Consider the following 23,995-nt stretch of genomic DNA (forward strand, 5'->3'; position numbering starts at 1 on the left):
TTCACCCCCACCCCCACCCCCATCCCTCTCCTTGCTGCCCCCAGAAGCTACAAGTCTCCTTCCCGTGCTTCCTTCAGGAGACTCCAACAGTGCCTTCCGAGGCGGGCCCCACCTGGCTGGCCTTGCTTCCTTTCTGGATCTTTAACATTCAATGTTATTTTTAGACACTAATATATTAAGAGGGCTCCGAAATCAAAACTGTGCCCCACGATGTCTTGTGAGATGCCTGCCACCCTCCACGGGGCCTCCAGCACCACGGATGCAGATGGAGATACGAAATGGAAACCCCATCCTTACCTTTCCCCACCTTTTCTGTTCACCTGACAGAATGTTCTGGAGCTTCTTCTTTGGCAGGACCTTCCTCCCTCTCTCTCTCACCCATCCATAGGATCCCTTTCACTTAACATTCCTCTAAAGATGGACCCCAGTTTTCACTCTCTTGCGACGACCTGCAGCCTTGGCCTCCATCGTCTGACTCAGGTCCTGGGATGGCTTGAGGAGAACGCTCCGGGGCAGGATATGTCACTGCCTCAAAGGGACTTGCCTCTGCACTACGAAAGTCATCATCGAGTGGCTCCCGTGTGGCCACTGGATGCAGAAGTAGAAACCACCCCCCCTTCTCCAGCACCCTCTTCTTGCCTCATTTACCATCCGGGCCCAGCCCTCCTTCTGCAGTGATCTCGATTTACCTTCTGCTTGCTTCTCCTCTGGCTTCCCCGCCCCCCCCCACGTTAGCCCCCAGGCAGGGCCTCCTGTTGGGTCTGCAGTGCCTAGAACAGTGGCCAGCATACAGTACGCACTCGGTCATTGTTTGGTTTGGTTTTGGATTGACTGAAGTGTGTGGCCTAGTGCACGTTACCTCGCCGTTCTGTCTTGGCTTCTTCACATCTGAGATGTGGACTCCCATGCCAGGGGCCCCTTTGATGATTAAATGAGAGATTGTGCCCCACCAAGCACTCGGGGGGTGCCTGGTCCGGCATAGGTAACTACCTGTTGGCTGACTGGGGCCGCTGCTGCTCGCTCCCTTCCTGAGAGGGACCCCGCCCCGCAGGGGCCCCATGCGTCAGACCCCTGGCCACCCAGCCCTGGCCCTTTGACTCCTCCGTCTGCTTCTCTCTCAGCCGCTCCAGCACCTACCCCTACCCGGAGACGCCGCTCTACACCCAGACAGCGGGCACCAGCTACTACGAAGCCGCGGGCACTGCCGCCCAGGTCAGCACGCCCGCCACCTCCCAGGCAGTGGCCAGCAGTGGCTCCGTGCCCATGTACGTGTCCGGCAGCCAGGTGGTTACCAGCTCCACCAGCAGCGGGGGTGGGACCAGCAACAGCGGCAGTGGCGGCAGCGGCGGCGGGGGAGGCGGCGGCGGGGGCGGTGGCAGTGGCGGTGGCAGCAGCGGCGGCGGCGGAGCGGGCACCTATGTGATCCAGGGCGGCTACATGCTGGGCAGTGCCAGCCAGTCCTACTCCCACACCACCCGTGCCTCGCCAGCCACCGTAAGTGCCAACTCGGGCCCCAGCAGAGGCAGACGGTGGGAGGAGAGGGGCTGGGTGGAGGTGATGGGGGAGGGGGTGCGTGGTCATTCGCCACCATCAGCCACCATAACCGTTGCACCAGAGTCCCGAGAGGCACATATCGCTGGGTAGCCTCAAACAAGTTACTCAGCGTCTCTGGGCCTCAGCTACTACGCATGAAGCTGTTAGAGCCCAGGAAGCATTGTCTCCTGTGATGGGAACCGATGAGGGCAGGTGTAGAGCAAGCGGGGGAGAGGCAGGCACCAGCACGGTGGGGGGGCTGCCCTGAGCCAGGGTCTTTGTCCATCTGGAAGGCAGCGAGATAACCTCTCTCTGCCCAGATGTGGGCTGTATGGAGTCACCTGCGGAGGGGCCCTCCCTAGCTCCGTGACTGTGGATGGGTCAGGGCCGGGTAGTCCCGTGGCGGTCCTTGTCCTCTGGGAGCTTGGGGTCTGGAGTGATCTAACTACCACCCTTTGACATGGCAACCCATCATGGACCACACAATCAAGACAGACGCTTTCTCAGAAAGCAGGCAGACCCTCCCTTATATACCCATGCAGCCTGGCTTCTAGTCTGTTTTTTTAAATGCTGCCTGTGACCCACCTCACTGATTTCACGACCCCGTCATGGGTCCTTACCTGAAGTTTGCAAAACGTGCTTCACTAGAACAGTGCTGTCCTATAGGACATTTTCCACTGATGGGAATATTCCCTGTGCGCGGTTCGGTACAGAGGCCTCTGGCCACGAGTGGCTAGTGAGCACCCAAAATGTGGCCGGGGTCACCAAGGAACTGAGTCGAGTTTGTTTTTCTTTGAACTATTTTGATACACTCATAGATTCATAGGAAGTTGCAAAAATAGTGCAGGGAGATCCCTCTGCGCCCCCCACCCCGTTACCCCATCAGTACAGTACGGTATCCAACCAGGAAACTGGGCTCCGTACAGTGTGGGTGTCTGCTTGTATCTTTTTGTCACGGGTGTGCATTTGGGAAACCACCACTACAGTCAAGATGCAGGACTGCTCCATTGCCACAAAGATCGCCCTCCTGCTCCCCCTTTATGGTAACTCCCGCCCTCTTCCCTCCCGGCATCCCTAGCCCCCAGCAACCATGAATCCATTCCCCATTTCTATAATGCTGTCATTCTGAGAGTGTCCTATGAATCATCCACCACATGACCTTTTGACATTGGCTTTTTCGACTCAGTATAAATTAATTTAAATAGCTCTGTGTGGTTGGTGGTGACCACATTGGACAGTGCAGTTCTAGAGAATTCCATGGGATTTAGTCCTCCCCCCCCCCCCCGTGATTACGATATGACGTGCCCTGCAGCCTGGCTGTCAGGAGCACAACTGGAAATAGGCACAGAGAGCACCTCGCAATGAGTACTCGAGAAACCGAAGTGATTCTCAGTGCTCTTGTGTCCCTGGTCTGGCCCCAGGTTCAGTGGCTGCTGGACAACTATGAGACGGCGGAGGGGGTGAGCCTGCCGCGGAGCACCCTCTACTGCCACTACCTGCTGCACTGCCAGGAGCAGAAGCTGGAGCCCGTCAACGCCGCGTCCTTTGGCAAGCTCATCCGCTCCGTCTTCATGGGCCTGCGCACCCGACGTCTTGGCACCAGGTGGGCCACCTACCCCCCGACAGCCACAAGCCCCCCCCCCAAGTTCTCCAGGGCCGCGGCTACCCCTCTCATGCCCTCATTCACTGTGCTCTAGCCCCACTCGCCCCTTCCTCTGACACCCACACACTCCCACCCCAGGGCCTTTGCACCAGCTGTGCCTTCTCCTTCATTCCCCATCTCCTTACTCAAATGCCCCCTGGCCCCCTTCACTGAAACCGAAGCCTTCCCACCTCCCACCTCCCTGACACTGCCCACCACCGCCTTCCCTGCTTGCTTTCCCTCCTCACTATGGCGCGCCATCCCACGTGCCTTATGTGTGGCTTCTCTTGTTGCCATTCTGGCTTCCAGTGCTGGAATGCACATACCTTGAGAGTGCGGGAGCTGCACACGGTTGGTGCTTTAATCAGGGCCTTCCAAGTCTGAATTCATGTAGGAAGGAACAAGGGGCCCTCCCCTGAACCCACTCTTCCCTTCTCCTTTGCAACCCTCACGCCTCCCTGGGGTGAGCCCTGCTGCTCTCTCGGGTCCAGTTCCTGACTTCAGTGTCACCTCTTTTTTTTTTTTTTTTTTAAGATTTTATTTATTTATTTGACAGAGATAGAGACAGGCAGCGAGAGAGGGAGCACAAACAGGGGGAGTGGGAGAGGAAGAAGCAGGCTCATAGCGGAAGAGCCTGATGTGGGGCTCGATCCCATAACGCCGGGACCACGCCCTGAGCCGAAGGCAGACGCTTAACCGCTGTGCCACCCAGGCGCCCCTCAGTGTCACCTCTTTCACTTACAGATGCATAACCCTTGGGCAAAGTACTGCATCTCTCTGTGCCGCAGTTTCTTCCTCTGTCCCTGGAGGATGCCAGGAGCACCTTTCATAGGACAGGGCTAAGGAACACAGGGATTTGTACGTGCTAAGTGCTCAGAACAGTGCCTGGCATGTTGTTATAACTAGTAGTCCATAAGTACTTGCTGACTCCTGCCCCGTGCCGGGTTCGGAGGTCTAGGAGTGCCGCAGATGCTGGCCCTGTCTTCTCAGAACTCAGGTGGCACATGGGGACCTCTCTTGGTACCCACAGCCCCTGTACTTCCCCAGCACAGCACCCCTGGCTCCGTGGAACACGGGTCTTGCCCCCAGGCTGTTTGGCCCCCAAGCAGGGGGAGGCGGGTGTGATGTGAAGGTCCCCGGTGGACAACTGGAGGCCTCCCAGCCCAGCCCTCAGCCTCTGCCTCCCTCTCAGGGGCAACTCCAAATACCACTACTATGGCCTGCGCATCAAGGCCAGCTCGCCCCTGCTGCGGCTGATGGAGGACCAGCAGCACATGGCCATGCGGGGCCAGCCCTTCTCGCAGAAGCAGAGGTAGGAGGATGAGGCCGGACCCTGTGCAGGCGGGCGGGGAAGGGCATGCTGGCCTGTCTCAGTGCCCCCACCACCCCTTCTCCAGGCTCAAGCCCATCCAGAAGATGGAGGGCATGACCAACGGTGTGGCCGTGGGGCCGCAGCAGGCCACCGGGCTGTCCGACATCAGCGCCCAGGTCCAGCAGTACCAGCAGTTCCTGGGTGAGAGCGCCCTGGCCCATGGGGCGGGCTCCGGGCCAGGGACTGAGGCCTCTGGACAGCATGCGGGTGGTTCATCTGCCTTCCCGGAGCTGCCTCATTCCCCACGTCCCGTGGGGGACCCCCGCTTGGGAGGAAAGTGATGACAACTTGATAAGACCCCAGGGAGAGGCTTGGGGGGGCAGGCAGGTGGAGGATAAAGGGCCTCATGGTATCTCCTCCTGCCTCCAGATGCCTCGAGGAGTCTCCCTGACTTCTCAGAGCTTGACCTCCAGGGCAAAGTGCTCCCCGAGGGCGTTGGGCCTGGGGATATCAAGGCCTTCCAGGTCCTGTACCGGGAACACTGTGAGGTAGGGCAGCTGGGTGAGTGGGCAGGGGCGAGGGAAAGCCATGCTGCCCCCCCGACCCCCGCCATGTCCCTGAGCATCCAGCCTCCCCAACAGGCCATCGTCGACGTCATGGTGAACCTGCAGTTCACCCTGGTGGAGACGCTGTGGAAAACCTTCTGGAGGTACAACCTTAGCCAGCCCAACGAGGCGCCTCCGCTGGCTGTGTGAGTCCCTCGGTGGGAGCGGGGAGGAGGGAAAGAAGGGGTGGGGCACGGGGAGAGTCAGCACCCAGGGCTGGGGTAGCCAGACCTCAGACATCATGTGGAAGGGGGGCATCTGCCTGACCCCTGCAGTTTGTGGGGTGCACACAACCTTCTGACCCCCACTCCAGGGCTTGTGTATCGGTCTGACACCCAGTGCCTGGGCTAGCAGGCCTCGCGAAGCCATTCCCTCCCTGCGGCGGGTGGGTGCCTGTGCCCGGCGTGCAAGTATGAGATCGCCATCTGCCCCCGGGGGCATCGGGGCCCGTGTCAGCCTGACCTCGGGCATGGGGCGGCTGTCCACAGGCATGACGAGGCTGAGAAGCGGCTGCCCAAGGCCAGCCTGGTGCTCCTGTCCAAGTTCGAGCCAGTGCTGCAGTGGACCAAGCACTGTGACAACGTGCTGTACCAGGGCCTGGTGGAGATCCTCATCCCGGACGTGCTGCGGCCCATCCCCAGTGAGTGCAGGACAGCCACCCCGCCCGTGGCCCCCCATCCCCACCCGCCACGGCCCTGATCGGCCCCTGCCGCCACCCGTAGGTGCCTTGACCCAAGCGATCCGGAACTTTGCCAAGAGCCTGGAGAGCTGGCTCACCCACGCCATGGTGAACATCCCCGAGGAGATGCTGCGTGTGAAGGTGAGGCTGACGGGGCTCTGGGGACAGGCTCGTGGGCGGGGGCTGAGCGGCGGCTGGGGCCCGGCTCTCCTCTCCCCGGTAGTGGCCACGGGCTGTGTCCCCGTGCCTGTCCCCTCAGAGTGAGCTTTGGGTATTATCTTTACAGACCAGCGTCCTTAGGTCCGCACTTCTGAAGCACAGCCCCTGTGTGGTGTTTTGTACATGACACGAGATCTTAAAATAAAAACCAAATGCAACTTGAAGTAGTTCTCTTCAGACAGCTTCACTAGGGGGAAAATAACGTTTATAAGGGAACAGAATAATAGTCCTCTTCATCAACGCTGCACAGTAACTATTCCAATGTGAGGAAGTAGATGTGATAGGCCTGCTTTTGAGCAAAAATATAAAAGGAAGAAAAGGGGTTTTTGTTGTCCTTAAAATGTTAAGGAGACAGTCACACGGACCTGGGCATCTCAAGCACCGCCCGTGGGTGCACTGGACAGGCGGTGAGGTGGAAAGAGTAGACGCTGGGTCCAATGAATAAACGAGTAGATGTGTTCATTCATGTAGTCAGCACGCATTTATTGAGCATCTACTGTGTGCCAGCGCGGTTCTCAATGCTGGGGGCACAGCAATGACCAAGGTGGACAACACCCCACCCTCCCTAAGGTGACATTCAAGAGAATAACGGTTTGAGCACTCCCCTTTCTAGGCAGTGCCCTCTGAGAGTTTCTCTTGTCTCCTTTCATTAATAATAATGTCAAACACACTACATGGATTTTTTTTTTTTTTTTTGGTCCCATACTTTGGGTGTCCACCCGGAGTTTGAAAATCCCGACCCCTTGATGTCCCCAAAAAAGCAACGAGGTACATCCCTCCCTTTGAGGAGAGAGAAAGGCTCAGACACATTGCAGCGTCTGGGGCAGGGGATGGGGGGGCCTGGGTTCCACATCCGACCCGCCCGCCCTCCCCCCCCCCGCCCCGCAGGTGGCCGCGGCCGGCGCCTTCGCGCAGACCCTGCGACGCTACACGTCGCTCAACCACTTGGCGCAGGCAGCGCGCGCCGTGCTGCAGAACACCGCGCAGATCAACCAGATGCTGAGCGACCTCAACCGCGTGGACTTCGCCAACGTGCAGGTGAGCGCGGGCAGGGCCGGTGCGCGCCAGGCGGCGCAGGTGAGGGCAGCGCGGCCCCGGGCGGCGGCTGAGCCGCGGGCGCTTGCCGGCTGTACCGCAGGAGCAGGCCTCGTGGGTGTGCCGCTGCGAGGACCGCGTGGTGCAGCGGCTGGAGCAGGACTTCAAGGTGACCCTGCAGCAGCAGAATTCCCTGGAGCAGTGGGCGGCCTGGCTGGACGGCGTCGTGAGCCAGGTGCTCAAGCCCTACCAGGGCAGCGCCGGCTTCCCCAAGGCCGCCAAGCTCTTCCTCCTCAAGTGGTCCTTCTACAGGTGCGCTCGAGCTCTGCGAGATGCGGGCGGGAAAAGGCGGGGTGGCAGGCCCTTCCTGGGGCGGGGCCTCGAGGCGGCTCCTCCTCCCTGGGGGCCAGGCCAAAATGGGATCGGGGGAGGCCCTGCCTCCTCGCAGAATTTGGGATCGGAGAAGATCCGGCTTCCTTGGGGCTCGGGTTCCTTTTCCCCAGCGCGGAGGACCTGTTGGCGGTGGGCGGGGTGTGGGCCCTATGCTGTCACTGACGGAAGCACTTGGGAAGCCAGGGCGGGGCCGGACCGGGGTAGCTGGGCTTGCTGGCGCGTGGGGTCCTCGAGGCCCGGAAGGCGGGCGAGGGGCGGCACCCGGCCTGATGGCCTCCTCTCCGCCGCCGCCCACAGCTCCATGGTGATCCGGGACCTGACCCTGCGCAGCGCTGCCAGCTTTGGTTCCTTCCACCTCATCCGGCTGCTCTACGACGAGTACATGTACTACCTGATCGAGCACCGCGTGGCCCAGGCCAAGGGCGAGACCCCAATCGCCGTCATGGGCGAGGTGCGCGCGGCGGGGCTCTGAGGGCGCGGGCGGGGCGCCCCTCGGCGGGACCCTCACCCCTTGTCTTGCCTCCTTGCAGTTCGCCAACCTGACCACCTCGCTGAACCCCCTTGACCCAGATAAAGGTAGGCGGGGCGTGTCCCTGTCGGGGGCCGGAGTCCAAGGAGCCGCGGACGGGGGGGGGGGGGCCGCCCCACGCTGAGTCGGGGCTGCTCTGTGTGCCCCAGATGAGGAGGAGGAAGAGGAGGAGGAGAGCGAGGACGAGCTGCCGCAGGACATCTCGCTGGCGGCCGGCGGCGAGTCGCCCGCGCTGGGGCCTGACACCCTGGAGCCGCCGGCCAAGTTGGCACGGACAGACGCGCGTGGCCTCTTCGTGCAGGCGCTGCCCTCCAGCTAAGCCCGCGGCCTCCCCCGCCCCGCCCGCCCGCCCCCGCCGCCCATCCACGCCAGGGTCCCACACAGCTTCTGTGGCTTTGCTGTCACCGTTCCAGCCTCGGGCCGGGAGGGGGCCTCCAAGACAGGGAAGGCTAGGGGGTCCCTGCCCCCAAGGGGGCCGGCACAATCACAGGGCCGGGCGGAGCCGCAGCTGCAAACTGACACAAAAGACGTGCCTTAAGGAACCCGCCGCCGTGCCCCGGTGCCCCGTGGGACAGCCAACTAGGCTCCTTGGCCCCGAAGGCCTCAGCATCTCCCTCCCCCAGCCCCACCCTCCCATCGTCCCAGGGGGCAGGCAGGCAGGCCCCCCTCCCCTGTGGAACCGTTAACTTATTCAGCTCGCTGGCTTTGCACAGTCTGTCCCGGGCCCAACCCTGAGCCCCAGGTGGGCACAGGTGGGCATCACCTGGGGACCCCCCACTGTCAGCAGCAGCCCCGGGACCCCTCCCCCAGCAACCCCACCGCTCCCCACTCCTTGGTATAAGTGCAATTAAAGCCGTGGGTGTCGCATCTTCTCCAGAGCTGGGCCCTCCCTTGCCCCGCAGCCCTCAAGGAGGGCACTGTCCGGCCTGGTTGGGGGGAGGGCGGCCGGGGAGGGGGGGCCGCCTCCAGCTTCCAAAGAGCAGCAGGCTGGGCTGGGCGTGGGAGCCCAGACGGGCCTGCTGCTGGCAGTGGGGCCCAGAAGTGCCCGTGCCTGTCCCGGCCCAGGCTGGGGGTTCGGCTCCCTCAGATCCAAGACCCCAGTGTCCCAGGCCACCTGCCTCCGGTTTGTAATGGAACCTCTGTGCTCCTTCTCTCCCGGGAGACTGTGCTTCTCCTCCGTGCAGTGCGACCCGCCCCCCACATGACTATTGTGCGATTTGTGAGCCGCCTGAGCGGAGTTGGTAACTTGTTGGTTTTTTTCCAACCATCATGGCCTTATCTGTTCCGGTTTTCTCAGTGTCTTCAACCTGTGAGATAGATGTTTATGGCAAAAAGCAAAAAAAAAAAGACAAAAAAAGATCTGACCTATTGTATAAAAATCACTATTTTGTGTGCTCCGCGTGCTACAGCTTTTGGGGTGGCCCCCCACTTCCCCTCCCCACTCCCTCGGGGCCCCCCGTCCTGGCCGTGAAAGTGTCCACGCGTGTGGTAGTCTAGTGTGCCGAGCTGTTTTCTACCTTTTTGTAGTCTTTCTTAAAACACAATAAATTCCGCTGTGATATGTGGCTGCTGCTGACTCGCGGGGCCTTGGGGCTGGGGGCTCCAGCTGGGCCCCGAGCGGCAGTAAAGGGAATTCAGGAGGTTCAGAAATAAAACATTTATTACATGAAGAGGAACGACGGGCAGGGGGAGGGGATGGCCACGAGGTCTGCCACCTCAGGTGGGGGGAGGCTGGGGTGGGCAGGGGAAGGGGGTCCATTCGGCCTCCCTGGGGGGCAATGTCCACACCTGTAGCCAAGGAAAGGGGCAGATGCACAAAGAGCAAGGGCCTGTGCCCAGCGCGGGGTGAAGGTGGGCGCTGGAGGCTGGTGGGGCAGGGGGCTCCCTCCCTCTGCCCCTTCCCATCTTAAATAGGCATAAATAAGAAGCGTCCAGACTCTCAGGCCACCAGGGGCTGCCCCGCCCAGCCCCCTTCCCCGCAGCCTAACACGAGTGCCGGTCGTCGGTCGGTCGTCGGTCGGCTGGCCAGCCGAGGAGAGGCTGCCAGGAAGGCAGGCAGCTCCCAAGCCGCGGAGGTAGTTGGAGTCAGTGTCCAGAGCGGCCGGGCCCTCACAGCACAATCCATGTGTATCGCTCACTGTCTGCCAGAACCTTCAGTGAGCACCCTGCGGGGAAGGGTCAGAAGGGAGCCGTGGAATCTCCGCAGGCCCAGACTGAAGGGAGGGGCCTGCCTCTTCCCCTGACTGGATTTGGGCCACAAGGTTCCGGAAGGCAGTGACCCCGCTGAGTTATCCCGCAGGCCTCCCCCGGCAGCCACCCAGTAGAGGGCTGCTGAAGAACAGACCGGCTGGGGGTCCCCAGGTGCCACACCCACCAGGTTGTCTCCAAGCCTGCCCTCCCCTCGCTCCGGTTCCGTGGTGTCCGCCAGCATGGCCAGAGGACTCCATTCAGGCAGACAGAGGAATCCGCACCTGCTCTAGGCCTGGCGCCACACCAGATAAGGACCTCGGTCCCGACCCTCATCGAGTCATGGGGCCCACCTTTGTGCAGCGCCTCGTTGGTCATCCTGTTGACGTAGCGGCCGCTGCTCTCGGGCACCAGCCACTTCATGACCATGTCCACGCAGCTCTTGCGGTATGAGCTCCAGACACTGCCGCTGAGGACGAGGGGGTGAGGGCTCTCGTCACCCGGGCCACCCACCCTCGGCCCCGGCCCGGCCCGGGCCCCGGCCCCGCCTCACCTGGTCTGCCCCTTGACCTCGGTGAGGTCGCCTACACTGACTGTCACGAAGATGCCGGTGTTGAGGTCCCATGCCACCTTGAGGCTGGTGTGATAGGTCTTTGGTCTGCAGTGGGGTGGGGGGCAAAGGAGAAAGGGATGGGTCCCGGGCGACCCAGACGGTCTTCTGTCTTTGGAGCAGCAACGGAGTGCCCGGTCCAGGTTCTGGGGACGGGGGAAGTCGTCTCCCATCCCCATCGCCCACCCCACAGAAGAATAAGTGTGGCCTCCCGCGGTGCAGAGATGGGCGGCACCTCTCCTCCCACTCGCTCACCGGAGCTGGCCCTCCTCAGTGGGGGACGGGAATGCCAGCAGCAGCAGGCCAATGTTGATGAGGACTTGATTGGTTTCCGGGCAGACCTGGGGGCGGGGACGCCAGGGACAGCTGTTGAGGTGACGCCCAGAACAGAGAGGCCCTGGGCCCACCCTGTCCCCTCCCCGGGCCCACCTCCAGGATGACAATGTCATAGTCACTGAAGGAACAAAACTGGTGGGCCCAGGTGGCGTCATGGCGGATGACCTCGTTGATGACGTATTCAAAGTCCAGTGTGAGCTGCTCCACCGTCAGGTACTGACCCTGTGGGCGGTGCGTGGAGGGGGAGGGCTGCTTCAACTGCCACCCCAGCAGGCTCCCGGGGGGCTGCCCCTAGGCCTGCCCCCCCACAACTGGCACCAACCTGGACGGCAGCCCGCTCCCGCATGGGCCGCAGGTTGCGCCCACGGAGATCGGTCACCACGAAGGGCAAGGAGATCTTGTCATCCTCAAACTCTGAGGGGACAGGAAGTGAGGGTAGGGGTGGTGGGGGGGCCTAGTGGCTCCCCTGGCTGGCCTCCCATGCTTAGGGCCTTGCCCGCTGGGTGGGTCCCCGGCTCACCATCCTCCGGTTCTGTCCCTTCGCTGGACCCCAGCACATAATACAGCTTGGTGTAGTTGACGTAGCCGGGCTCCGGGGCTGGCGCCTCCGCCGCAGGGGGGCTATCTCGGGGTACCACCTCCCCGCCTGGGGCCAGGGGCCCTGAGGGCAGACGGCAGCGGCTGCCCGAGGGCCCCGGGCAGGGGGGCGGCCGGGCCTCCTCCAAGGTACCCCCCTTGGCCTCTCTGGCCCTGCGGAAGATGTCGGCCACAAACTCCTTGGCTTTGGCGATGGCGGGCGAGGGCTCGGGGGCCCCAGGGGGCCGGGCGGGAGCCGCTTCGGGGCAGGGGCTGGGGAGGGTAGGGGGCACCTCAGGGCTCTGGGGCCCAGGGGGGCTGGGGGGGGCCGGAGGGGAGGTGGTGTGGTCATACAGGATTTGGCAGAAGCTGCTCTCGCCTGGAATAAAAACAGAGAGGGAGGTGGGGAGTGGTCCACAGACAAGTTCAAGCTTAGGACACTACCAACCTCCCCCACCGCCCTGGGGGTGGTTCTTAGAAATCCACCTGGAGAAGACCCTTCTAGAAGCCTTACCTATGTTAGATATCAGTCAGAAACACTCAGAAGGGAGAAAGACCTTATACACACGTATGCTCGCACATAAACAACACTTTCATTTAGACTTCAACTCTGAGCATCTACCAAATGCCACACCCTGAGGACTCCAGTGAACAAGACGGAAATCTCTGCCCCTGGGGGGGCTGACAGTGACAAAAGCTAAAAACCACCGAAGTCTGAGTCTACTACACAGCCATCCATCCTCTCCAATGGGAGGTGACTGCCTTGGGCACAGAACAGCCAAATCCCAAGCCTCCATCTGTCTGACTAAGGACCGGCTCTCCCTCCAAGGGATGTGGACTCAGCCTGGACAGCCCCACGCACTCAACGAGCAGTGCCGGGAGCTGGGCCCTGGGCTCTGCCTGCACCACCTCCATAGGACTCCCCCACAATCAACCCTGTGGGGGGCTGTGTCCTCCCAGTTCAGAGACTAGGGGCTGAGGCTCAGAGAGAAAGTTGTCCAAGGTCACACCGCCATACAATGCGAACCAATGCACTCCTGTCCACCAGCATGGAAACCAGCCAGGTCACAACTCACTCCCCCTCTGTGTAAATGGTGACGTGGTAGACACTGCCCCCCTCACCCCCGAATGCACACAGCTGAGTCCTGTCCCACGTGGCCCTTCCTACAGGGACCACAAGTCCAGGGGATATGGGGCTCAGCTAGGCCCGGCTTGTTGGGGGCTCACAACCTGACGAAGGGCAAGGCCTTGCCCACAGTGGCACAGGCGGCCAGGGCCAGGAGGGCCCTGGATGGGCCTGGGGACAAGGCATCCCGGCCCTTGCTGATGTGTGGGCTCAGTTATATACATTTAATCCTCTTTTCATACCCACTCCCCTCCCTCTCCGAGGGGCAACCATTTTAATGTAGTTAGTGGTTGTCTTTTTATTTGACTGGGTTCTTGCAAAATCAGAACATATTTGTAATTTATATGTGAGTGGTATCATTATCTGGTTATAAATCTTCTTTCGTTTCCTTTGCATTCTAGTATGTCTTTAAGGCATGATCCACAGACATGCTCACTGGGGCGCCCACTGGGACTGCTGATCCAAGAGAATACCTGCCTTGTCCTACCTCCCTGATCCCCAGGGATGGAGAGCAGGCACCCCCCAAAGCCTAGGACATGCCCAGGCACAGGACTGTGGTCACAGTGCTGCCATACGGCCCTGAGAGTGCAGGGAGGCCCCAGAGCTCCACATCACCGCCAGTCCGTAGCATTATCCAGCTTCTTAACTTTGGCCACTCTGTCAAGGGACATCACCTTGTGATCTTCATTGGCATTTTTCCTATTCCCAAAGACATATGACAGCCATCTGTCCCCTAACCACTCCCTGAAATTTTTAAATTTTTGGAAAGAGCACTGCACCGTCCAGCATGGTAGCCGTGGCCACATGTGGCTATTTGAACTCAACTAAAATTAACTGAAATTAAAAATGCAGTTCCTTGATCACACAAGCCACTTTCAAGTGGCTACTGGGGGCAGCTGTAGCAGACCCGGCAGATACAGGCCACCCCAGCCCCGTGGAAAGTTCTAGAGGACAGCACTGGGGTGGAGCATGGCTAGCTGTGGATTCCATATTCCCGCTTTCCGGCTGTGTGACCTTGGACGAGGGACTTCACCTCTCCAGACCTTGTTCGGGGTCAGGAGACCAGGGGCTCGGAGACTTCCAGCGGGTGCCGGGCCCATCGTCGGCCCCGGGTGCCTACCTGCCGCGTGGACGGAGACGGCACAGGCCACCAGGGAGTAGCTGGTGTTCAGCAGCACCACCTGGTCCTTCTTGAGCTGGAAGGCGGGCTGGAAGGTGGGGAAGGGGTAGACCACCTGGTACTTGGTGTGCAGCATGAAGCCGTGCTGCAGGCACTGCGCGCTCGGATCGCCTGCAGCAACACACGACCCGCGGGCTCACTCGTGGCCTCGGGGCGTGGAAGCAGCCGGCACCCCGAGGCCCCCGGCCGCTCACCTGGATGGGCCCGGCTGGCTTCCCGGCAGGCGGCGCAGCGGCCCGGCGGCGGCACCGCCACAGTGCTGATGTAGATGTCCCGGTGGTTCTCGTCACTCATCATCATCATGTTCATGAGCATCCCATTGGCCGAGCGGGTGCTGGGGGCCGGGAGGCCTTCAGCCACCTGGCCCACGCACCGCCCTCCCCAGGTCCCTGGGCCTTCCGTGTCCCCGAGTCTTACTTGAAGCCGAAGACGATGACCTTGGAGGCATCGCTGGGCCATTCGCACACGGTCAGGTACAGGTCGCTGTAGATCTCCTCGTCCTGGAAGAGCCGCACCTGCCGGACCTGAGCAGCCACGTTCAGGGTCGGTATGGGGTCAGAGCGGGCAGGGTAGGGGGCACAGGGGACCCGAGGCTACACCCTGCTGGGCTGGAATCGGAGCTGGGGCTGAGCTGGCAGGAGTACCCTTTGGGGGGGGGGTGGCTCGAGCCAGGGAGTCCCAAGCAGCTCCTACACCATACCCCTCTGCCTTCCTGAGGACAGGCTGGAGAGGCTCCCCTTACAAGGAGGGGAAACAGGGAGGCCAGCCGGGCACAGGAGGAAGCTGATGACAGCCCTGCCCCAAGAAAGGGGACTCTGCCAGACACATCAGTTCCACGCCCAATCTACCCTGAAACCACCTCTCCAAGCTCATGTGTAAACTGGGGTAACAGCACTCACCTGCTGGAAAGGGGCGGGGGTTCAAGGAGTCAAAGTCAGGGTTAAGCAAACGGGCTAGCAAAGCTACCGGGTCCCACCTGGCCTGAGCCTGCCGTGTCCTTCTTACAGGCTATGTATGCTAAGTCAAACCACACGGAAGTGCCTCTATCTACTCACTTTCAACTATAAAAACGGCACCTGCACGTGGTTTGACCTAACACTCAGAATACTGCCAACGACCCCTGGGGTAGAATTTCTCCACTTTACAGACAAGGAAGCTGAGGCTCAGGGGGCTGCTGTGATCTGCTGGTCCCACTGCTGGAAGGGACAGCCCAGCCCTGGGCCTGGCCCTACCAGCTTGAGCTTGCTGTGGACGTTGAACTCCCACCAGTACAGATGGTAGATGTAGAAGGAGAAGTCATCGTCCCCGCTGCTGCTGGTGTATGAAAGAACGTAACGACCGCACTTGGAAAAGCCCAGGAAGATGTGTCTGTGGGGGCAGGGGCAGAACGGCCAGCTCAGGACCAGCCTGCCGCCCCACCCAGCCGCCTCCCCTGCCCCAGCCCAGCCTCACGCAGCCTCACCCTGCGTAGAGAAAGTCCTCGTCCACAATGTTCTTGAGGGAGACGCAGACCCTGGGCGGCAGCTTCCGGAAGAGGCGAGGGGAGAGCTGCCCACTGATCTGGGGAAGGGGAGGCCCTGGCTCTTGAGCACCATCACCCCCAGGCCCCTCACCTAAAGCAAAGTAGCACCCCCAGGGTCTGGTCCAGACACACAGGCCCACTTTCTGACAACCATGACGGTCAAGAGTAGTCCAAGCTCTGGAAGGTGGAAATAGCTGGGAAAGATGGATCAGCTGGGCCTCACCTGAGCCTCCCCTTCCACCAGGGACCCAAGCCACTCTCCCAGCCCCACAACTCTTCAGCCTCAGAGCCCCTCTGGCCCAAGCATCAAGGTTCTAAGGACCAGCACTGGCATCACCCCCCACCCCCAGGAAGGTTCCCCATTCATCCCTGGCCACACTGGGCCACTAGCTGCCTTTCTGAGGGCTGCTTCATGGTGCACTGAGCTGTGGGTGTCCGCAACCACTAAGGAGGCTTGACCAACAGAACTCACCTGTCCCTGACCCACTAGCCTACACACAGGGTGCTCAGAACCTCTGGGATGGCCCTGGCCTCAGCTGGAGACCCGCTGAAGCAGAAGGGTGGGGCTGATCAGTGACCTTCCAATTCCAGCCCAATCCCCCCTTCTCAATTAACCTAGTTGCCTTCTAACTTACCCCTTCATCCCAAAAACTTCAAGGAAGGATTTGTTGGGGGGACAGGCAGGCACAAGCTGGGTAGTAGGGGATCAGAGCACCCTGAGTCCTACAGCCCAGTCTGAGTGAGATACTTGGCCTTGCCCTCAAGAGAGTACAGGCTGATGGGAAAGAGACCTATCTGGGGAGCTCCCTAGCATATGGGGGAGACAGCCCACTCCTCAAGGGGATCCCAGTCTGGTGGAACAGCCTTGTCGGTGAGGCCCAGGCTGACAGGGGAGACACAATCCCTGTTCAGGGAGCTCCCAAGCTACGGGTGGAGCCACAGCCCAACCCAGGGAACGACCAGGCTGAAGGCGGAGACTGTCCCTGGCCCAGGACCTCGTCAAAAGGAGGAGACACAACGCTGCCCTCACAGAGTTCCCAGCCTAATGGAGAAGGCGCTCTCCCTATCCACAGGGATACAGTCTGCCCAGGTAGCCGCCGACCTGACAGCAGATTCACATGTCTGCCCTCCCAGAGCTCCCAAGCTGATGGGGGAGAGAGATGCTGGCACATTGTGAGTTTACTGTCTGATGGAGAAGACAGAGCCCTGCTCAGGGAGCTCCCAGTCTGAGGGGAAAGACCAGGCTTTCTCCAAGGAGGTTCCTCCCATTCAGTGGGGGAGGCAGACACAGGTACAGGACCTCCCAGCTCCTGTGTGGTCAGAGCCGGGACAGAGAGAGGAACACCAGGCAGAGGAAGCCCAGCCGGTAGCAAGGGCTCCGCCAAGGGGGCGGGAAGGCTCCATAACGGAGAGGCCATGGGAACAGGGTTTTGAAAAATGAGTCTGACCGTGGATCGCCCCCTTCCTCCTTATTCCTCCAGCGACCCCCTCCATCCAAGCCCTTTCTCAGCCACCCCCACCAGCCCTTCCATCCATACCCCCTCCCCCGGACCCCGCCCCCAGCCCCCTCCATCCAAACCCCCGTCCCAGCCCCCTCCATCCAAGCCCTCTCCCCGGGGCCCCGCCCAGCCCCCTTCCTCCGAGCCCCCTCCCCCGGGGCTCCGCCCCCAACCCCTCACCCCGCGAACGCCCTCCCTCCCTCCGCCTCCCTCGTCCCTTCTCCCCACCCTCTGGCGCGCTCCTCCCAGACTCCAGGCCTTACCTTGACCCGCTCCAGCTGCTTGAGGACGTGCTCCCGCCGCCGCCCCGCTGCCCGCTTCCCCCCGGCGCCCCCGGGGCCGCCAGCGCCGCTCCCGGCCCCGCTGTTCCGCTCCGATTTCGAGCTGGGCGCCATTTTCACCCCCTCCCTCCACTTCCGGAGCAACCGGCCTTTTCGTCCCACCCCCGCCGCCTCCTCATTGGCCCTTTCTCGGCACAGCGGCCGGTCGGTTGGGTGAAGGCCCGCACTCGGGGCCTCTTCCCGCTAGACCTGTCCATCATAGCCACTTCGGCCCTTGATTGGTAGAGATGGTACAACCTCCGTGGTTCGCCGCAGTATTCCCGCCTTTCCGCAAGGACGCACCCGTCAGAGGCCCGGATTGGGCCTCTTGCCCAGATGACTTTAACCGGATAGGCGAAGGCCCCTATCTCTCTCGGCGGCGTCACGCCCCTCTGTGGCTGGTGGGTTTCCATGGAGACCGCAGGCGGTCCAGGCCCGTGGGCGGGGCGAAGGGAACCGGTGGTCCCCACGGGGCTGGAGTCCCCACAGCGCTCTACCCGGATGCTCAGAGGCCTGCCAACTATCCTGGGGCCACCCGGCCAGGCCAAGGAAAGGGCTTTGGAAAAAAAAAAAAAAAAAAAGATGAGATTCGATGAAAACATCTTTCAGATGGGCTGGGGACGTCCTGGTGGGATGATGTTGATGATAATGATAGCATCGATCGCTTAGGTAGCACTTTACATGTGCTAGACGTGGTTCTGAGCTTACAATAATTCTATGTAGTAGGTCGCTGTTGTGCCCATTTTACAGATGACAGTCATAGTAATAATTGTTGAATGTCTGCTAGGAGTATCGTCTTCATGTGGCGTTGGCTCATTTAATCTTCGCAACAGTTTTGCAGACAGGTCCTTTCATTATGTCCGTTTTATACAGGATGGAACTGAGGCTTACAGCGTAGTGCTCCTGGGTACCTGACAGGCATACACCTCAGTTGTGACTATAATCAGGGAGGAAGTGAATGGATCTTGCTCTTCGCATTCTTCCAGCCTCTGCATTCAGTTAGTCAACAAATATTTATTGAGCATCTACTATGTTCTAGGCACTGGTGAACAAACAGGTGATGAACAAGGAATTGGTTTTGGTTACCTAAATCCAGGTAGGATTAGAAATCAAAGGGAAGGAAGAAGGCTGCTCAGGTCAGTCAGGGAGGGGCCCTGTGCAGGTGAGGAAGAGGAATATTCCAGCAAAGACAAAGCCTTCAGAGGGATGAGGGTGGCATGACCTAGAGACCACAAAAAGGCCAGTTGGGCTGAAGCAGGAATGAGCAAGGAAAAAATAAGCAAGGAAAACAGACGAGGACCGGGAAGCAGGCAGGGAGTGTTGGTAAGCAAGATAGCTGGCTTTTACTCTTATATAAGCATAAAGGGAAGTCTCTAGGAGGTTTTTAGTAGATGGTGGAATTTGCTATGAGATTTAAAAGATCATTGTGATCTGGCTCAGTGGGTAGAGCATGTAACTCTTGATCTTAGGGCCTGGAGGTCACGCCCCATGTTGGGTGAAGAGATAAATTTGTTAAAAAACAAAACAAAACAAAACAAAAAACTAACAATAAAAGATCGTTGTGATCCAAAGAAATAAATACCAATGAGTCCACACTGGTATAAATAAATGATTGAATAAAAAATGGGAGAAGAGAGGGGTGCCTGGGTGGCTCAGTCGTTAAGCGTCTGCCTTCGGCTCAGGGCATGGTCCCGGCGTTCCAGGATCGAGCCCCACATTGGGCTCCTCTGCTGGAAGCCTGCTTCTTCCTCTCCCACTCCCCCTGATGTGTTCCCTCTCTTGTTGGCTGTCTCTATCTCTGTCAAATAAATAAATAAAATCTTTTAAAAAAATGGGGGAAGAGAGACCACCCTTCCATATAGAAGACATCCAATTAATAAATATAGAAGGAATGAGGGAAATAAAAAATCATTATCAGGCAAACACCATGGTTATAATTGCAGCAGGCAAGATCTACCAATGAGTGCTAAAATTAGTGGATGAAACTTCAAGGAGAAATGTGACATTTGCCTACCCTAAAAGTATCTCTTCTAAAATATTTATTGATTACTGGGTTTTAAAAAATATATGTCCACAGGGACACCTGGGTGGCTCAGTAGGTTAAGTGCCCAACTCTTGATTTTGGCTCAGGTCAGGATCTCAGGATTGTGGGATTGAGCCCTGCCTCAGGCTCCTTGCTGGGTGTGGAGCCTGCTTGGGATTCTCTCTCTCCCTCTGCCCCTCCCACCCTCCACCCCCACCCTACCCCTACCCAAGCACACGTGTGCTCTCGCTCTGTCTCTCTCTCAAAAAAAAAAAAAAATGTCCACAGATTGTTTGATATTCCTCCTTCCAGGAGGTGGAGCTTAATTCACCTTGTTGGGTGTGGGCTGTATTTAGTGACTTGCTTCTAAGGAATAAAAGTATGAGGGGCGCCTGGGTGGCACAGCGGTTGGGCGTTTGCCTTCGGCTCAGGGCGTGATCCTGGCGTTGTGGAATCGAGCCCCACGTCAGGCTCCTCCGCTATGAGCCTGCTTCTTCCTCTCCCACTCCCCTGCTTGTGTTCCCTCTCTCACTGGCTGTCTCTATCTCTGTTAAATAAATAAATAAAATCTTTAAAAAAAATAAAAATAAAAAAAAATAAAAGTATGGAAAGTGCAAAAAGTTAACTTGGCAGTGGAAAAACCTGGCAGACACTACCTCAACCAGGTGGTCAACATTATCGTCCTGGGGGGGATCCATGGGTGGCTCAGTCAGTTAAGCATCTGCCTTCAGCTCAGGTCATGATACCGGTGTCCTGGAATCGAGCCCCGCATTGGGCTCCCTGCTCAGCAGAGAGCCTCCTTCTCCCTCTGCCCTTCCTCCTGCTCACGTTCACTCCCTCTCTATCTCGAATAAATAAACAAAACCTTAAAAAAAATCATCATCACAGCAATGAATCATGTGCATGGACCCCTGATACGATGTGATGAGGAGGACACATCACCTCCCTGATGTTGTCCCTCAAATCCATTACCTCAATCCATTCATGAGAAAACATCAGATGTTAATCCCAAATTGAGGGACATCATACAAAAGACCTGACTAGAACACTTCAAAAATGTCAAGGTCATGAGGGGATGCCTGGGTGGCTCAGCTGGTGAAGTGTCCAACTCTTGGTTTCAGCTCAGGTCATGATCTTGAGGTCCTGAGATCGAGCCCTGTGTTGGACTCTGTGCTCAGGGTGGAGTCTGCTTAAGATTCTCTCCCCCTCTCCCTCAGCCCTACACTCCACTTGCTCTCTCTCTCTAAAATAAATTTAAAAAATAAATAAATAAATCTTTTTTTAAAATGTCAAGGTCATGAGAAACAAAGCATGACCAAGAAATTGGCACAGATTAGAGAAGTCTTAGGAGACTTGATAAATGAAATGTGATATCCCGGATGGGATCCTGACCCGAAAAGGACATCAGAGAGAAAACTGGTGTAATTCACACTAAGTCTGTAGTTTAATGAACAGTATTGTACCAGTGTTAGTTAATCTCTTCGTTGTGACAACTGTACCGTGGTTATGCAAGATGTTAACATTCGGGCCAGTGGAGTGAAGGGTAGACAAGAACTTTGCAACTTTGCAGGGTGCCAATTTTGCAAATTATCTTAGACTGTTGAGCTGCCATAATAAAAATACTATAGACGGGGTGAATTTATGACAAACATTTATTTCTCACAGTTCTGGAGGCTGGGAAATCCAAGACCAAGGCACTGGCATAGCCAGTGTCTGGTGAGGGACCACTTCCTAGATTGTAGACAAATTCTGCAGAGAAAGAGAGAGAGAGGGAGAGAGAGATCACCAGTGCTCTTATAGGGCCCTAATTCCATTCATGAAGGCTCCATCCTCAAGACCTACTCACCTCCCAAAGGCCCCACCTTCTAATACCATCACATTGGGGGTTAGGTTTCAACATATGCATTTAGGGGAGACACAAACATTTAGTCCATAGAACAAATCTTCTATAAATTGAAAATTATTTCAAACTAAAAAGGTTGTTGAGCTTTGAGTTTTAGTGAAAGGTCATTTGGTTTCTGTGTGGAGAATGTTTAGGGGATTAGGGGTGGTGGGCAAGAATGGCCTCAGGGAGGCCAGAGGGAGAAGTTATGGTGGCTTGGATTCATGTAATAGCATGGAGATGGAGAAAAGTGGCCATATTTGGAGCCAATGGGTCATGTTCATGGAGCCGGGATTGGGGTGGAGATGAGAAGGGGGTTAGATATGGTTGCTGTGCTCGGGTGGATAGTGAGTTCCAGTTTCTGCACATCCCTGCCAACATTTGTTATTTTCTGGGGTGGTTTGTTTTGTTTTGTTTTGTTTTGTTTTTGATACAAGCCATCCCAGTGGGTGTGATCATTTATTTTTAAATAAGTGTTACCTTTGCACAGTTTGAAATTCAGCACAGAGAAGACAGAATGAGCAATGAGCACAAGAAAAGACGTTTGACATTGATCTTCCTCAAAGGAATACAAATCAAGTCACAATGACGTACCATGACACACCCACCAAAATGGCTAAAATTGAAGACTGACCACACCAAGTGTTGACGAGGACGTGGAGGAACTGAAACTCTCATAGAGTGCCCATGGGAGTGGAAAATGGCACCACCACTTTGGAAGACACTTTGGCAGTTTCTTACGTTAAATGGACACTTAGTGTATGATTCACCCATGTCACTCCTACGTATTTACCCAAGAGAACTTCTCTAAGACATGTTTACTCCAAGACTTGCTCAGGACTGTTCATAGCAGTTTTATGTAACGGCCCAAAGTAAAAAGCAAGTAGAAGTCCATCAACATATGATAAACAAATGGTGGCCCATCCAAGTAATAAACAAGAATAAATTATGGTACGCCTAAAACTCATGTTCTATGTCAGTTCTATCTCAAATTTTCAAAATTTTAAAGTAAATTTTTAAAGAGGAATGAACTTTCAATGCGTGTAGCACAGATGAATCTAAAACTCACTGTCCCAAATGGGACAACCCGATCTACAGTGACAGATAGTAGATCCGTGGTCGCCTGGGGTTGGGGTGAAGGGGAGGGCGGATGAAGGGCTGACCAAGGAGCAGAAGGGCATTTTTGGAGGTGACGGAAATGTTCAGTAACTCTGGTTATGGTTTCATAGGCGCACACATGCTGAGGTTTGGAATGATGAGTTTTGACTCATGTACACTTTAAAACATTTTCATTCCGGGGGCAGCTGGGTGGCTCAGTCGGTTGTGTTCCACTCTTGATTTCAGCTCAGGTCATGATCTCAGGGTTGGGAGATGGAGCCCCACGTCTGGCTTGGCACTCAGCGGAGAGTCTGCTTGAGATTCTCTCTCCCTCTCCCTCTGCTCCTCATCCCTCTCTCTCTCTCTCAAATAAACAAATAATAAAATCTTCAGGGGCACCTGGGTGGCGCAGTCGTTAAGCGTCTGCCTTCGGCTCAGGGCATGATCCTGGCGTTATGGGATCGAGCCCCACGGCAGGCTCCTCCGCTATGAGCCTGCTTCTTCCTCTCCCACTCCCCCTGCTTGTGTTCCCTCTCTCGCTGGCTGTCTCTATCTCTGTCGAATAAATCAATAAAATCTTTTTAAAAAAATCTTTAAAAACATTTTCATTCTGTTGTATGTCATGAATACTGCAGTCAAGTTTCGTTGTTGTTGTTTTTTTAATTCAACATACATACAAGGATACATGGTGGCAACGCCCCCTCTCCCCTCAGCCCCAGCTACCCAATTTCACCCCCAAGACAGCTGATACCTTTTTTAATTTATGAAAGTGATCAAAATTGTCATCCTTGCTCTGTACCTTTTTTTTCCCTCCATGACTAGCCCCTCGCACTAATCCATACAATGGTTTGAATGGTGACCCACAAAAAGATATCCTGATGTCCTAACCCCCTGAACATGTGAATATGACCTTATTTGGGAAAAAAAATTCTCATTAAGTTAAAGATCTTGATATTATCCTGGATTAACTGGCTGGGTCCTAAATCCCATGACCAGAGTCCTTATAAGAGAGAGGAGAGGGTCAGGCGCCTGGGTGGCGCAGTCGTTGAGCATCTGCCTTCGGCTCAGGGCATGATCCCGGCGTTCTGGGATCAAGTCCCACATCGGGCTCCTCCGCTGGGAGCCTGCTTCTTCCTCTCCCACTCCCCTGCTGTGTTCCCTCTCTCACTGGCTGTTGCTCTGTCACATGAATGAATAAAATCTTTAAAAAAAAAAAAGAGAGAGAGAGAGAGGAGAGGGAACACACACACACACAGAGGAAAAGGCCACGTGGAAATGGGGGCCATACTGCAGTGATGCAGCCACAGACCCAAGAACGTCAGAGATTGCCAGCAACCACCGGAAGCTGGAAGAGATACAAGGAAGGAGCCTCCAGAAGGAACAACTCTGCCAACACCTTGACTTTGGACTTCCAGTCTCCACAAGTCCAAAAAAATAATTTGGACTTCTGAAACAAATAAATGTCTGTTGTTTTAAGCTACCTTGTCTGTGGTCATTGGTGCAACAGCTCCAGGAAACTAATACATCATGTGGAGATCGAGTCCCTTGTGTGTCCTAGGTCTGGGTCTCTATTATTTTAATAGGACACATTTTTTGTGTGTTTATTCCCCTCGTATGGGCTTTTTTTTCCCATTGGCTCACACAGTGGATGTTTGCTGATCACCTGGTATGTACTAGACACTGTTCTAG

The 23,995-nt window shown here is 57.1% G+C and overlaps 2 protein-coding genes across 4 annotated transcripts in view; one reads left to right on the plus strand and one right to left on the minus strand.

The window, feature by feature from the left end:
• Positions 1 to 9,508, plus strand: part of RFX1 (regulatory factor X1) — a 30,812-nt gene extending 21,304 nt beyond the window's left edge. For all 3 annotated transcript variants that reach the window (XM_087867220.1, XM_045811948.2, XM_087867222.1), the window contains 13 exons: positions 1,122 to 1,494; positions 2,955 to 3,136; positions 4,368 to 4,487; positions 4,573 to 4,688; positions 4,917 to 5,035; positions 5,129 to 5,238; positions 5,581 to 5,732; positions 5,815 to 5,912; positions 6,879 to 7,028; positions 7,129 to 7,337; positions 7,716 to 7,869; positions 7,949 to 7,994; positions 8,097 to 9,508. In XM_087867220.1, coding sequence (XP_087723346.1) covers positions 1,122 to 1,494; positions 2,955 to 3,136; positions 4,368 to 4,487; positions 4,573 to 4,688; positions 4,917 to 5,035; positions 5,129 to 5,238; positions 5,581 to 5,732; positions 5,815 to 5,912; positions 6,879 to 7,028; positions 7,129 to 7,337; positions 7,716 to 7,869; positions 7,949 to 7,994; positions 8,097 to 8,266 — 1,999 coding nt within the window. In that variant the 3' untranslated portion in view covers positions 8,267 to 9,508. The remainder of the gene's footprint in view (positions 1 to 1,121; positions 1,495 to 2,954; positions 3,137 to 4,367; positions 4,488 to 4,572; positions 4,689 to 4,916; positions 5,036 to 5,128; positions 5,239 to 5,580; positions 5,733 to 5,814; positions 5,913 to 6,878; positions 7,029 to 7,128; positions 7,338 to 7,715; positions 7,870 to 7,948; positions 7,995 to 8,096) is intronic.
• Positions 9,509 to 9,589: 81 nt separating this feature from the next.
• DCAF15 (DDB1 and CUL4 associated factor 15) lies at positions 9,590 to 17,402 on the minus strand. Its single transcript, XM_045811950.2, has 13 exons — positions 17,247 to 17,402; positions 15,425 to 15,522; positions 15,195 to 15,330; positions 14,380 to 14,486; positions 14,157 to 14,296; positions 13,903 to 14,073; positions 11,601 to 12,035; positions 11,403 to 11,494; positions 11,174 to 11,302; positions 11,000 to 11,085; positions 10,688 to 10,792; positions 10,488 to 10,603; positions 9,590 to 10,112 (listed from the first exon to the last, which is right to left on the minus strand). Exons 1-13 carry the CDS (start codon positions 17,376 to 17,378, stop codon positions 10,057 to 10,059), a joined length of 1,803 nt encoding a protein of 600 aa, XP_045667906.2. The 5' UTR covers positions 17,379 to 17,402; the 3' UTR covers positions 9,590 to 10,056.
• Between the last annotated feature and the right edge of the window lie 6,593 nt (positions 17,403 to 23,995).

The sequence above is a fragment of the Ursus americanus genome, chromosome 14 (assembly GCF_024610735.1).
Source record: "Ursus americanus isolate L20-20 chromosome 14, mUrsAme1.1.p, whole genome shotgun sequence".
Lineage (NCBI taxonomy): Eukaryota > Metazoa > Chordata > Mammalia > Carnivora > Ursidae > Ursus > Ursus americanus.

Excerpts from the sequence above, each read along its gene's own strand:
- DCAF15 (XM_045811950.2), bottom strand. The coding sequence starts at position 17,378 with ATGGCGCCCAGCTCGAAATCGGAGCGGAACAGCGGGGCCGGGAGCGGC. Across the intron at positions 11,495-11,600 it reads AGGGACAGAACCGGAGGATG|AGTTTGAGGATGACAAGATC; the intron begins GTGAGCCGGGGA and ends CTGTCCCCTCAG. Across the intron at positions 10,793-10,999 it reads ACTGAGGAGGGCCAGCTCCG|ACCAAAGACCTATCACACCA; the intron begins GTGAGCGAGTGG and ends ACCCCACTGCAG.